We start from the raw sequence: 14232 nt of genomic DNA on the forward strand, positions 1-14232 counted from the left end.
AGTCTTGGAAGTCCATGGGGAAGGGAGTGGCCACTCCCTGCTGAGGACGGAGAGCAAAAGGGGAGGGACGTCACCTTGTCCTGAGGGGGCCCTGGAAGCAGAGAGAAATGCTGTTAGCACAGACTTGGCTGTCACCTTCCCCACCTCCACCCCCTCCTGCTCCCTCTGAGTCTTGAGAGCCCCAGCACATCTTCCGCTTACCTGCCAAGCCCATCCCGAGCCCATCCCCACTCTGGGCAGGTCTCCCTGCCCACACCCTCCGGCTGCGGCCACTACCCAGAGAGGCAGAGTGCGCAGCAGGCAGGCCGGTGCCAAGAGAAAACCTCGAAAAGTCCGCCCCGCCCCACCTTAGGCACACACATTCTCTGGCTCTTGGACACACTGGGTGCTTTCTCTGGAGGATTCCCTGGGGGTAATCAGAGGTGAGCCGGGCAGTGAAGGAAGAGCCTCCAAAATAGGGCAGAGGGATTCAGGGACTGGGCAGGCGAGATCTCACCCCAGCCCCTCTTCCTCGGGATCCCGACCCCACCACCATCACCACAGAAGTGCAGGTGCCCCTGCCATCAACCTTTTACAGAGCACCCCCCAACCCTTGACCCCAGCTCCACACAGAGCTCCCCAGCTGCCTGACCAACTGACCTCCATATCTTCTACTTCACGGGCTCCCATTGTTCTGCCTGGAGAGACTGAGCCCTGAGACAGCTCCCATTTTCCCCTGGGCCCCCCATCAATCATCCTCTCAGGATGCCCACTTTGGACCCTCGGTCCACCGCGCGCCCCGCCCCCCCACAACCTCCTTTTTTCCATCCCAGTCCTTGGGGCTCCTGAGAAACCCCATCCACCTGGAGAGAGCTGGGGACAGGCTGATGGAGACGCATGCTGAGGTCCACACTGGTCCCTCAGCCGTGCCCACAGGCGCCCTGGGCACCAGTCTTGGCCATCCTGACTCCACGGGGAGATCAATAACGCATGAGACTCCATGTGTGAGAGATGGGGGAGGGGACTGGAGGGGCAAGGTTGGCCTGAGGCTGGGGAAACAGCTCACATCTTCCAATGGAGCTAGCAAGCACCTGAGGAGCTGAGGTCAGGAGGGACAGGGATGTGGGGGGTGCGGGTGGTGGGAAGGCCAGGGCAGAGGGGTCCATGCTACGCTACGAGAGGCTGATCTGGGGGAAACTCCTGCAATCTAGCCATTGGAAGTTACCAAACTCTTCCAGTATTGGGACATCTCTGTACCCTCTTCCTGGCCCCATGGGATCCTGGCCCCTCACTCCTTGTGCGTGGAAGGGCAGACTCTGTTACAGAGGGCGCAGGTCGAGGTGAGCCAGGTGGCTGCCCTCTTTCCAGCTCCATTCCCGCCCTCATCTCCAGAGCAGTGACCCACCAGCTTCAGGTGGGAGGAAGCCCTCTCAGGGAATGTCAGCTGATGCCAGAGCAGCCTCCTTACCCCAGGGTCCATGGACGCCAGTGCTCCTTGGCCCGAGCACCGCTTCACCTCTGAGTCACGGTCTCCGAACCACCTGCTCCCTGCTCTCAGAGCTGAGCAGTGGCGGCAGCTGCAGCAGGAACCAGGAAGGAAGGAGACGTCGGAGCCTCCCCTCTAGCCGGATCTCCTCGCCTCCCCCTCCTCGGCCCCTCCTCCTGCCGAGCTCCAGGCGGCCGCTCAGCTCTGCCCCCCTGCTCCTGGGAGGACTCAGGGCTGAGCCGACTCCCCAGTGCCCAGGCTTGGGAGTGAGGACAGAGTCCCCTTTGGGCTCAGTTCCAGATAGATCACAGAGTACCGGGGAGTTGCTGGCCTCAAGCCAGCGGTGGTAAAGAATTTACTCATACCAGCATGGCCTTGACCCGTTAGTACCCAAGGCCGTTTCCTTGTTAACCCCTGCTTCTCATTTTACAACTGAAAATAGGTGGCTAGATTTGGAGCCAGCAGAGCTATCAGGTTGACAGGAAGGGAGGGATGCCCCAAGGGGACACAGTCGATGGTGCCAAGGGCACAGTCAGCAGGGCAGTCAAGGTAAGAGGGCCACAGTGAGGCTGTCACTGGGGTGATGCGCCGCCAGGTCAGGACATACGGGGGCTGGAAGCACCTAGGTGGTAGGACACCCCCACCCACCCCCGGCCTACCTGGATCAGGAGCAGGTCCAGGGCAGTAACAGGCTGGCTGGTAAAGGGCTAGCTCAGCCCCCCTCTCTGAGCACCTTTGCCCTTCTGCTAGAGTAGTGTGCAGCTGCTCAATTCTAATTAAAAACTTGCTCTTGCTGAAAAGTCTGGAATTTATTCAAATGGATGGGAACTGGACTGACAGCTAAGTGCAGTACAGCCCCTTTCTAGAAAGAAGTGGGTTTTGAACCGTGTGGCCTCAGGCACCGCCAGCGGGTGAAGGGTGCAGTCTGAGGTTCTTTGATTTCCAATGTGACGTGGGCCATTTTCCCATCCAGCTGTCTCCGCCTGGGTCTCGGCTTACCCTTCAGGGTCTTACATCTTTCAGAAAATGCGTACTGTGTGTTCCATTCAGAACCTCGGCGCCGTTCCTGCCACCCCAGGAGGGCACTGTTGGCACCTGGCAGGGCTCTGGAGCCAGGGAGAGCACTGGGCAGCACTGGCCAGACTAGCTCTAGCACCCAGGAGCCTCAAGGGCCTTTTAATTCACTTTATGTTGATTGAGCATCCCTGGGCGAAGGGCAGAGCTGGGCACGGTGGGAAGCTGGTCCTGGACCAGGGAAGGAAAAGCTGCCGCAGATCGCCACTGCCAGAGCAGCGTCTGCCCAGGACTGAGGAAGCTGAGGCACTGCTCCAAGTCCCAGAAATGAGCCCAGAAATGAGCACCTCCGTGCATCGCCCGTGTCCACCCAGAACGCGCTCCCATCAAGGACAAGGGCGGGCTCCAAGTTAAACATCCTCCATGAGAAACTTTCAGTTCCCTGAGACCTGGATGAGGACTCCTACTAAGAGCCTTCAGACCCCATCATTGAAACAGAATCCTGGTTTCCTCCCCATCAGCTCTTTTGTTTTGAACCACCTGAGACACGTCAGCTACTTGGTAAAGCGGGCGGCTACCTTCAAAAAGACAAGCGTGTAAGCAGTGTCATTTGAGGGAGCAGGTACAGGCAAGTGGCAGGCTTGGACACGGGAGGAGGGAGATGTTCTAGGAAGGGAGGTGAGTCAGAGATGACCTTGGGAATATGTCTACAGGGAGGATAAGCTTATAAACAGCAAAGCACAGTTAAGAAAAATGTATTTCACTTTATCATAAAGCAGTGCTCCCAACTTTCCCATGACACGACACACCCCGAGGGCACAGAATGAACACTCAAAGCACTCTTGGGGCCCTAATGAGAAAGCTCTAGTGTAGAAAACCAGGGGAGCATCCTCACAGCTGAAAAGCACCTGGTTCAGTCCCTGTGCTGCCTCTTACTAACAGCATGGCCTTTCACAGGCCATTTGACTTCTTTTCCCCACAGTCTTCCTGTCTGTGAAATCGGGATAATTATGTGAGAAATCAAGGAACTAGCACATGTAAAGTGGTTAGCAGTGGGCCTGGCACAGCAGGCTCTCAACAGATGCCATTCTCAGCACAATTACCTACTCAGCTGAGCTATTCTGGCACGTAGGAGCCACAAGGGGCTAGGCTGGGAGGCGTGTGCAGCGAGGCACAGTGAAAACAGAAGGCAGGGCTTCTCCGCCTTGGACCTGGAAAACGGACAGAGATGGCTCCTATCAGGTCCCAAGTTAGGAAAACTAGAAACAAAGATAGTGATTACAAGCCTCTGTTGTGAAATGAAATTCCCCTACATCTCTGGGTGGCCATGTACTGAAAGAGATCATTGTCAGTAAACGCCAGGTAACACCACCACTCCCCACCCTAAGTTCCCCATGTCTCCAACAGCCAACAGGGCAGAATGTATTTATGGGCAGGCTGGGTACAGGAGGCTGGCTACGAGTCCTGAACAGGGTTGGGAGGATCCGGCTGCGTGCTGGCTGGCACGACGGGGTCCCCCTCGTGCTGTTGTCTGGCATACTGATCCAGCAGGGCAGTCAGCTGGAGCGGGTGGTGCTGCAGCAGGGAGTGGGTCCGGGCTGTGAGGAGGGTGAGCCCTCCTACCAGCTCCCCCTGTGCCAGGGCCAGGCTAGGGAGCTTGGAGTAGTTGATGAAGCCCTGCCTGCTGAGGATGGTGTCATCAATGCAGCCACCTAGAGGAACACAGGATCAGCGAGGCTCCCACACAGGAGTTTCCTCTTCAAAGACAAGGTTCCACCCTAGGAATCTGCTCTCACCACCCTTTTCTACCTCCCAGCCTTCCCCCAGGTCCAGTCCCTCCCTGTGTCCCACCCCACTCCCAGTGTTTCAGATCAGTCCCCTCCTCTCCTTCCTAACTCTTCCTGGAAAACCCTTCCGTGTATTATGTAACCCCCACAACATCAGTGTTTCCTCCTAAACTTCCTTGAAGAACCATGGAGTGCATGTTGATGGAGGCGGGGGCGGGGGCGGAATTTGTATTATCTGTATTATATACACAGATTCCTGCCCCACCAACAGATAACTGTGAAATCAGAATTCTCCAGAAGAAGCACCTCCAGGGTTTCTCAGCGTCAGAGGAATCCTGTCCCTCAGCACCCTTCCCTTGGCCTGTTTAAGCATATTCATCTGTGTGGGTTTCAACACCCACTACCCCCTTACTGGACTTCCCTGGTGGCTCAGTGGTAAAGAATCCACCTACTAATGCAGGAGACCTGGGTTCAGCCCCTGGGTCTGGAAGATCCCCCGGAGGAGGAAATGGCAACCCACTCCAGTGTTCTTGCCTGGGAATTCCCATAGACAGAGGAGCCTGGTGGGCTATACTCCTTAAGGTCGCAAAATAGTCAGACACGACTTAGTAACTATAAACAACAAAACACCCCTGACTAGACTCAAGGTGTCTGAACTTCCCCTCCCCAGAGTGACACAGGCAGGCCCCATTGTGAGGAGGGGTCCCCTCCAAGCATGGCCACACTTTTACCCACACGAGCCTTGAAGGTGACACCAGGCTGCTGGAGCACCCACTTCCACTTCAGCCCCACCCCCAACTGGCTGCTCACCCAGCAGCGGCAGGAAAGGCACACTCTTCAAGATTCGCACCATCTCCTTGACCTTGGGTTCTTCACTGACCAGCAGCAAGTTGTGCCCCACGAAAAGGGGCAGCAAGTTTTGGTATTTGGAATCCTCCAGGAAGGGCTTTAGGATCTGGACCGGCAGGAGAGAAGGGCTTACTGGGGTTGAGTAGGAGGAAGAGTCACCCACCTTGGTCACAGGCCACACCAGGCTGTGGGCTCAAGCTAATGAAGGTCTCCTCAAGCCCTAACACAGTTCAGGGCCCGGACTAGAGAGCTGCCATGGAAGGGAGCTGGGAATGCCACTTCTTGGGAGAGATGCTGTGGTCTGACATGGGGGTGGAGCGGGTGGGGAACAAGGCGGGGAATGAGGGTCCACTCCCTACCTGGTTGGGGAAGACCTTCATCAGGATCTTGTGCTTCCGCAGCTGGTGCCGCATGAGAAGCTTGTCCTCCGCGCTCATAGCCACGTTCTGGCAGACAGCTATCATTCGGTTGTCTCGGAAAACTGCGGCTATCTCCCGACGGAGGAGCCGGATGAGGCCTGTCTCCTGAGGTCAAGAAGGGAGGACCAAGGGGACATAAGCTGCCCCTTCTAGTACTCCTTACTCCCTCAGGGATGGGTGCCAGAGCTCCCAGTGATGCCCAAGTGAAGATTAGGGCACAGGAAGGAGAACCGGGCCCCTGACTCTCAGAAACATGTTCTCTTACTCCACCCTTTCATTTCCATCTGATAACTACAGGCTTCAGAGCAGCATTTTTATTATTTTAAAATTTTATACTATCATCTTTTTATGGCGCCATGCGGCTTGTGGGATCTTAGTGCCCCGACCAAGGACTGAACTCAAGCCTTTGGCAGTTAAAGAGCAGAGTTCTAACCACCGGACTGCCAGGAAATCCCCTGGAACAGCATTCTTCCCCTCAAACATTAAACTTTTTATGTTGTATTGGAGTGCAGCTGATTAACACTGTTGAGGTAGTTTCAGATGAAAAGCCAAGAGACTCACCCGTACATATATATGTGGCCACTCTTCCCCAAACCCCTCTTCCATCCAGGCTGGCACATAACATTGAACAGAGTTCCATGTGCCTAGAGCAGTGTTTTTAACACCTGAGAACACTCAGTCCCTTTGAAATGGACAACAGTCTGACCCAGCTCATGTTATTTTGATAATAATATTGTCAAAATTACTTAATTAGCCCTCTGAGACTGTACTCATGTTGAATTCTTTTATCAATTTAAATACAAGATTACTCTTTTACAGTGTTGATTCAAAATTGAGGTATTTTCACAGAACAAGACTTCATTTTCTCAAGACAGTGTTTCTCAAAGCTGAGAACTTGGGGAGTTGAAAACCACCATCAAGTTAACAATACTCCACTGATCTTTCTGCCCTCTTTCAAGGACCAAAAACTTTGTATTGTTCCTCTAAGAAAACCTGGGAGCTTCAAGATCAGTGGGATGTTCTCTCTTCCCCTCACCTATGTGGAGAGTTTCAATCACACATTTTTGGAGACAAGAGTGAAGGAAACCCACACCTGTCCAATCCACGGAGTCCAAGAGGCCAACAGAGAATCAAAGGCAGATTTCATTTTAAAGGATCTGAACTCTGGGATCAAAGTGGGGAAGTAACAATGTAGATGACAATGTCGTGGAGTGCTACTTCATTATGGCCACAGAGACAAGATCACTTTAATCCACCATCCCACCACCAGGCAACATGCCCAGCCTCCTCACCTCCTGCGGGGGGCTGGGAGGGGGCGGCAGGCATCTTGGGTTGACAACAGGTTTGGGGGCAATATACTCAGTCACAGCCATCAGCTTCTGCCGCTCAAAGTGCATCACACGACGGTGGCGAGTAACAGCCTTGGAGCCATAGCGGATAAACTGGTGGGTGGGCAGCCGGCCTGGGAGAAAAAAAGGGCCACGTGGTGAGATGTAGCCTCTTGGAAGCCTTAGTCTATCCCAGAGACAAAGAACCTTAGTCTGCTCCAGAGACAAAGAATCCAGCCTCTATGCACGGAGCTCACAAAGCTAGCCTTGGCATTGAGTGGAACAAGGAACTGTCTGCTGGAAAGCCTGAATCCGCAAACCTTTTCTTTTCTTTAATGGGTGACCTTAGCTCAGGTGCTTCATCCTGGAGGAACCCACTTCTCCAGCTCTTCTTTATGCACAGAGATGAGGAAAAACAGGAGCAAAGGAGAAAGTATTTCGAACACATTTTTAAAAGGAAAGAGTTGAACAAATTTTTCTTAAGTGACCAAACAAAAATGTTATGTTTGAGAGCCATCTCTGCCACTGTATCATGGAAGCAGCCAGTCACCATGTAAACAAACAGATGCAGCCTGTTTCTAATACAACTAACTATGGAGAAAAGACCAGCCCTGCCACAATTTGCCAACTTTAAGCCAGTGGCTCTCAAAGTATGCACTACCACCAACTCCCAACCCAACATCAGCATCACCCAGAACTTGTAAGAAATACAACTTCTCAGGCCCTGTCCTAGATCTCCTGAGTCAGTAGCTCTGAAGAGGAGCCCAGCGAACAGTGTGTTAACAAGCCCTCCAGGTGATACTGATGAGGGCTGAAGTTTGAGAATCACTGCTCTAAGCACTACTCCCCCAGGATTTGAAGCAGGAGGGAAAAGTTATACTGTTCTCACATCTCCCCCCAAACAAGTTTTTCTCCTCTCTACTTTCCTTCTTTACAGGCATTGCTGCAGAGCACCCCTCAGAAGACAAGGGAGACACTCGAGATACCAAGGCCAAAGAAACCCCTTCATTCTCAACAAAAGGACTCAGGTTACAGCTTCCCATTTTCAGCCCTCCCCAAGCCTAGGATGGGATCTCAGGGAAAGTTTCAGTCACAAGGTGGCTCTAATAATCAGAGAGCATGGAGATCTTGCTGAAGTGAGAGGTTTTCTTGCTAGTGGCCACAAATCCTAACTGTTGAGAGCACAAGCTCTGTATCAGATGGAACCAAATTTTTGCAGTTTTAGTGAGATAGAATTGACACACATGGAGCCAATTTCCAATCTTTCTTCTGCCACTTACTGGCTGTGACCTTGACCATTCAAGGAGTTTCTTCACCTGTAAAGAGGGGAAGAGAATGCCTTCTTCATAGGATGCTTTATGGTTTAAATGAAATACATGTACTTATCACTACGCCTGGTCTATATAAGGTACTCAAAATCATTCATTAAACAAATATCTACAGCATGCTTACTAATGTCAAGCACCATGCCACCTGCTGGCTATGCTGAATGAATACGGTTCTGCCTTGATGGAGTTTAAAGTCTAATAGAGAAGACAAACAAATGCAAAAGTACAGTGTGTGAAGAGGCGAAGGGGTCAATAAACAGGGTGACAGATAGACTTAACAGGGGAGACCTTTGCAGAGGGTGGCTACGGAAGGCCTGAGATCTTAATTTCTGGAGGCAGAAAAAACTGGGTAATGGGTTTAAACCCTAAACAAGGCAGGGGGACTAGGGGATAGAGAATAAGTACTGTGGTTGTCCCCGAGGCTTCTGCTGTGTTGCTGTTATTACTAGAATCTGGAATCACAGGAAATTAGATCAGGCCAGAGATCTTCATAGGATGCTTTAAGGTTTAAGCGAAGTAATACATGTAAAGTACTTATCACTGTGCCTGGTCTATATAAGGTACTCAAAAATCACTCATTAAACTAATATCTACAGTCATCGAGAGCTGTCTGGGATCAGAACTTTGGGGAAATGACCAGCAGCAGAGGAGGGAGACGAATAGAGAGCATCGGCCAGAACGCGCCGCGAAGACGTGGGCCGCTCCTTACCCGCCTGGGGTAGGAGACCCCCTCGCAACATCCCAGCCACGACCGCAGCCATCGCCACCGGAAGAAGGACCGGGAGACGACCGCGACGGAAAGAGCTAAGGATTGTGGGTAGTCCCAGGACCGGAAGCGGAGGGAGGAGCCGCCAGCTGGAGCCGCAATCCTCATGCGCTGAACCCGGCACCTGAGAGCCCGCCCTCTCCGGTGCGTCATCAAGCGTCCGGTCTCCTAGCAACGACACCTCGAGCCGCTCTTTCCATCCGTCCGCACCGTTATCTACCTACAATCCCCCTGTAGGCGGCCTGGAAAGCCCCTATACACTCCTCAAACTCCAGATCCTCCACCTCGATTTACTTTCGTCTTCTGCCCCACCCCAACAGTTAGCTCTGAACCAACCCCATTCCTTTATCCCCCAGTTCTCTGAGCTTCTCTCTCCTCATACCATCCTGGGTTCTTCCATTCCCAGGGGCTGTCCAAGCTGCTCTACTTCTCTTCGTTCCAATCGCTCCGCAAGCCAGCAACTTTTAGATCATGCCTGGAGGTGAGTAGGGAGGTGGGATGGGTAGAACAGTTGGTTAACAGTAGAGTCAGGCCCCCAAGAACAAGGAAATGTAACAACTGGACTCATCTTTTTACAGCTAAACTTGCCCAGAGTCCAGAGGAAATCAGTGGCGTGTGCATTACTGAAGCCCTCATCACTAGGCGGAACTTGGCCTTCCCTGAAGATGAGGATCTGTCAGAGAAGATGTAAGTGCACCGGAGAGGAAAGGGGTGCTGGAACGTTGAAACACAGAGAATGACCAGTCCCCTGAGCTCTACTGATTGGTCAACTTACTTTTGTCCCTCTCTTTACTTACTCTACACATTCAGTCAGTGGCAATGTCCAACTGATTCTTCCTCCTTAAAAATCATTCTCTTTTTCACCATGCCCACTCAGTTGCTTTAAATAAGGGTCTAAAGTCATCACTTCTCAACAAACTCCTAATTAGTTTGTCTGCCTCCAGTCCAGGCACCCCATACTGTTGCCAAAATGATCCTTTTAAATAACAAATCTGATCAGACACTCCCTGACAGGACCTTCCTTAACTTCCTAGCACCTCCAGAATAAAATCCAAACACTTTAGCCTGGTGCCTTTTCAACCTTATTTTTTGCCACTCTCCGTAAGTGTGATTCCTCTAAGACCCCATGTTCCCACAGCTTAGCACTTACTACTCAGAGTGGTGCTGGGGTGGGTGGGCAGCATCTGCATCACCTAGGAGCTTGTTAGAAATGAAGAATCTCAGGCCCACTTACTGAATCAAAATATGCAGTTTAACAAGACTCCCTAAGGGGTTCATGGGCACATTGCAGTTGAAGAAAGGCTGGAATCACACATACTATTCCTTCTGCTTGAAATGCCTTCTCATCCCCCCTCTCCTTCCAGTCTAACTCCTACTAATGTGTCAGCTCCCCCAGGAACCATTCCCTGAATCCCCTGGATTCAATGTATAGTCTACTCCCTTAGTCCTCTGCACGTGCTTCTGTCATCCACTTGTCATAGATGTTTGGCCAGCTTCCCTAGTAGTGATGGGCAGGGACTCTCTCATTTGTCTCTAATGGGCATTCAGTAAATGTTGCAGGATTAATGAATGGATGGGTGGAACAAGTGATTTTCCTTCCATGGACCACTCAGAAGGGATGTAAGGAAGCATCTCCTCTCTGCCCCAGCCCCTGCCTCCCCAACCCAAGCTGGCTGGAGGAAGTCTGCCCCCACATCTGCAGGAACCATAGCTGCCATCACCCAGTTTCCCAGTCCAAGGATTCTCACTCCCCTCTCACCCTTATCCCTCCCAGTGCTACTGATAGTTACTGAGGTCTCCAAGTCAACCCAGGTTCCCAATCTAGACCCCACCTCATGAGTCAAGCAGGTGTCCCTGACATCTGATCAGAGTCACTGAGCCATCCATCCCTCCTTAAAACACCCTCCCCTCCATCTTCCTGCTAAGAGACCACAGAAGTGGCACTCTGTCACAGCACCCATTTGCCCAGGTTCCACACGCTTGCTGAACTGCAGACTGTTCGCCTGGACCGGGAGGGAATTACCACTATCAGGAACTTAGAGGGCCTCCAGAATCTTCACAGCCTCTATCTGCAAGGGGTAATGTCCTGCCTCCTGCCCTTCCTTCTCCCTGGGGAGGGGACTCCAGCCCCTGTGAGTCATGTTTGTTTAATCTGAAAGACGCCAACCAGGTCATCTTGTCCATTTACTGGTGTTGAGGCAGGCAGACCTTCATTGAAACGGTTTCCAGATGAATCAGGAATTCTGTTGAATTGAAAGACCAATGCACCCAAAAGAGATCCTGACCTTGCTCTTAAATCACTGTTTTTCTATCAGACACTTTGCTTGTTCTAAAAGTCCTAGATGGTGTCTGTCCTAAATCTCTCATGTTATACAGCTCAAGTCCATTTCCTGTTTTGAAGGACAGGAAGAGAGAAGCATAAGATTCCTCTGCATCCTTCAGAAGCTCAAAGGCTTTTTGGTGCGGGTGGGAGTGGGGGCGGTTAATCTCTGGGCTCCCCCAGGTTGAATATGCCCAGATCCCTCCCAGTTTCCCCCACGGACACTGGCCAGGTCACAGTAGCACAGGTTTGCTCTCCCCTTTGCGTGTGCAGTCCACGACCAAGGCCTTTCCGTTTCCTGGCCCCCCTTGGTTTCCTTTCTCTGATGTCCAGGTTGTGGGGTGATCAGGGTACTTAAATCAAGTTTAGCCAGCCCCAAGTTTATGTCCTCAGCCATCGACTTGGAGAAAGCAAATCATCCCAAGGCACTCATGACTTGTTCAAGGAGTGGGGTGATCATTCCCAAAGGGCCAGGTCTCCAGCCTCAAGAGTAGACATGGTCTTAGGGCTTTGTCCCTTTAAAGGGACCCCACTCAACTGACCTTAGCTTGGTTTCCCCCACCTTGGTCTCTTCCTGCAGAACAAGATTCAGAGAATTGAGAACCTGGCCTGCGTCCCCTCCTTACGGTACATGGTGCCAGGGCTCCGGCAGGGTTGGGGGAGGGGAGAAGAGCTAGAATGAAGGGGAGGAAACCTGGTAATACTCCAGAAAACTGGCTCAGATGTCCCCAAGCCCAGCTGCTGGTCAGCCAAGGATCCCACAAGCCTAGCTCTGCTTCCCTGACCCCAGGAGGGCCTGTGTCCCCACTCGTCCAGCTGCTGAGCCAGGGGGGCCCGGGCACCTGGGGCTCGCATCCCTTCCTCCAGCTGTTCTGTGATTCAGTTGTCTTTCCCCCTCCCTTCCCCTACAGCTTCCTGTCTTTGGCAGGAAACCAAATTAGGCAAGTGGAAAACCTCCGTGACCTCCCCCACCTCCAGTTTCTGGACCTTTCTGAGAACCTGATAGAAACGCTGAAGCTGGGTAGGAACGCCCTTGCCCTGGCTCATGGAATAGGTCCTGGGATGCCCTCCCTCCTCTCTGCCCTCCTCCCTGTGCTTACGTCAGCAGCACATCCTCCAGGGGGCTTGGAGGGCCGTGCAAAGGGGCAGTGGCTTTGGACTGGAAGGTGGGGGTGCGAACCTCATCCCCCGCTCTTTGCTGTGTGCAGATGAATTCCCCGAGAGCCTTCTCATCCTCAACCTGACTGGAAACAGCTGCACCAACCAGGATGGCTACAGGTGAGGAGGAACTAAAGGTTCCCGTGTTGACCTGACCACAGGCCCATCTTCTAGCTCAAGAACACCACCTCTCCCGGTGTGGTTGCTGCGGCTTGTGTCTGCACATCCTCCCAGCTCCACACCCAGGGTGCCCTCCTGGGTAACCTCTGCTGTTTCCGCCCCGCAGGAAGCTGTTGACAGAAGCCCTGCCACTGCTCCTAGAGCTGGACGGGCAGCCTGTGGCAGAGCGCTGGACCTCGGACGAGGAGGATACAGCCTTGAGTGATGAGGATGAGGAGTTCCCAGAGCTCAGAGGCCCATTCTGCTCAGAACGAGGTGACCCTGCTTTCCAAAGTGTGCAGCTGCCCTGTGGGGTCCGGGAGAAGCTAAGACAGGCGGTGTCTGGGGAGGTGGTCCCGGGGCCAGAATAGTCCTTCCCAACCTGCCTTGTCTCCTCCCCTCTAGGGAGGGTAGGGGAGAGTTTGCTTCTGCCAAGCCCAGGGCTCTATCCACCACCCACCATCCCACCCCTCACAGGCTTCCTCAAGGAGCTGGAGCAGGGAATGAGCAGGCACCGGGAGCTCAGGCAGCAGACAGCCCTGCTGGAGCACCAGCTGAGGGTGGAGACTCAGCCCACCCTCACAGACCTGCCCCCGCTGCCGGGGGCGCCCATGGCTGGGGACAGCAGCCCTTCCGTCACCCCCACACAAGAGAAAGAGACAACCCCGGAGCCCGCTTCCTTGCCAGAGGCCTCCTCTACCACCAAGAGACTGTGCCCTCTGGCTCCCAGGGGCCAGCAAAGCACTATGCAGGCAAGGAAGGGGGCCAGAGCGGCCACAGCCCCCAAGGCCTCTCTGGCTGGGGCCCCCAGCACAACCAAAACTGTGACCAAAAAAATCAAGAAGTGAAATGCAGCCTACTGCTATCAGCGAAGCCCCAGGCACACGGAGGAACAAGGAGTGGGCCTCCCCTCGGCCTGAGAGCCCTGGCCTGTGGCAGGAGCCTGTCCCCAATAAAGCATCTCTAGGCCCTGCGTGTGTCTTCTGCATCACTTGGGGCATCTCAGGGGAAGCTGTCAGTAAAAAGCACCCAGAAACAATAGCAGGAATACAGAGCCTGATTCTAAAGAACAGGATCTTTCAGGAACTGCCCAAGGGACTGGTGCCCCACCTCAGGGCCCCCACCTGGCTTCTGAGCTGGCAGGAGGTGGGCACTGCCTGGTGGAGATGCCATCTCACAGTAGACACATCACATACCACCGGCCCCCCACCAGGGACTGCCCTTCCAAGGTTCAAGCCAAGAACCAAAAACGTGTGGTTGTAATTCTCCCCATGAGCAGCCACCTGCTGTACCAGCCATGCCCCTCCATGTTCCCACACCCACATGTTGGGGGCCCCTTCTCTTCCCAGGTTCCTCCACCACCTAAGTTAGAAGAATGTGCTGCCCAGCAAGGCTCCCAGAGGCCCTGCAGCCACTGCAGGGCTGCCCTTTGTCCTCTCTTGGCCCTCCCACCCCCACTGGAGCTGGACACTGAACAAGAAAATAAAACGCATTTATTAGAGCAAAGGCCAACCTGGCCACTCAGAACAAGGCTGGGGTGGGGGATGAGGTGAGGGGATTTCTCTAGCTTCTACCCCAGGGGTCCTGTGCCCACTGCAACCCCCTGCACCCCAGGCCAAGTCAGGAGGGGTCAGGCTCA

The 14232-nt window shown here is 53.4% G+C and overlaps 3 protein-coding genes across 8 annotated transcripts in view; 1 reads left to right on the forward strand and 2 right to left on the reverse strand.

Annotated features, from left to right (window-relative positions):
* Nucleotides 1–3218: 3218 nt before the first annotated feature.
* On the reverse strand, nucleotides 3219–9003 carry MRPL10 (mitochondrial ribosomal protein L10). Its single transcript, XM_010842703.1, has 5 exons — nucleotides 8900–9003; nucleotides 6827–6996; nucleotides 5475–5639; nucleotides 5077–5221; nucleotides 3219–4191 (listed from the first exon to the last, which is right to left on the reverse strand). The coding sequence occupies exons 1-5, from the start codon at nucleotides 8949–8951 to the stop codon at nucleotides 3935–3937; spliced, it is 789 nt and encodes a 262-aa protein (XP_010841005.1). The 5' UTR covers nucleotides 8952–9003; the 3' UTR covers nucleotides 3219–3934.
* A 15-nt stretch (nucleotides 9004–9018) lies between these two features.
* On the forward strand, nucleotides 9019–13818 carry LRRC46 (leucine rich repeat containing 46). 5 transcript variants are annotated; one of them, XM_010842706.1, is made up of 9 exons: nucleotides 9019–9100; nucleotides 9363–9437; nucleotides 9535–9643; nucleotides 10911–11034; nucleotides 11857–11903; nucleotides 12188–12297; nucleotides 12485–12554; nucleotides 12721–12869; nucleotides 13071–13818. In XM_010842706.1, exons 2-9 carry the CDS (start codon nucleotides 9428–9430, stop codon nucleotides 13439–13441), a joined length of 990 nt encoding a protein of 329 aa, XP_010841008.1. In that variant the 5' UTR covers nucleotides 9019–9100; nucleotides 9363–9427; the 3' UTR covers nucleotides 13442–13818. The 5 variants fall into 5 exon arrangements, with proteins under 5 accessions (XP_010841008.1, XP_010841007.1, XP_010841010.1 ...); XM_010842705.1 differs by having other exon boundaries at nucleotides 9051–9189; XM_010842708.1 differs by having other exon boundaries at nucleotides 9051–9189; nucleotides 10926–11034.
* A 257-nt stretch (nucleotides 13819–14075) lies between these two features.
* SCRN2 (secernin 2) overlaps nucleotides 14076–14232 on the reverse strand; it is a 3837-nt gene continuing 3680 nt past the window's right edge. Inside the window, exon 9 of one of the 2 annotated variants that reach the window (XM_010842710.1) lies at nucleotides 14076–14232. In XM_010842710.1, the coding sequence (XP_010841012.1) occupies nucleotides 14230–14232 (3 nt within the window). In that variant the 3' untranslated portion in view covers nucleotides 14076–14229. The other variant, XM_010842709.1, reaches the window with a different exon arrangement.

The sequence above is a fragment of the Bison bison genome, unplaced genomic scaffold (genome assembly GCF_000754665.1).
Source record: "Bison bison bison isolate TAMUID 2011002044 unplaced genomic scaffold, Bison_UMD1.0 scf7180017864180, whole genome shotgun sequence".
In the NCBI taxonomy this organism is placed as follows: Eukaryota; Metazoa; Chordata; class Mammalia; order Artiodactyla; family Bovidae; genus Bison; species Bison bison.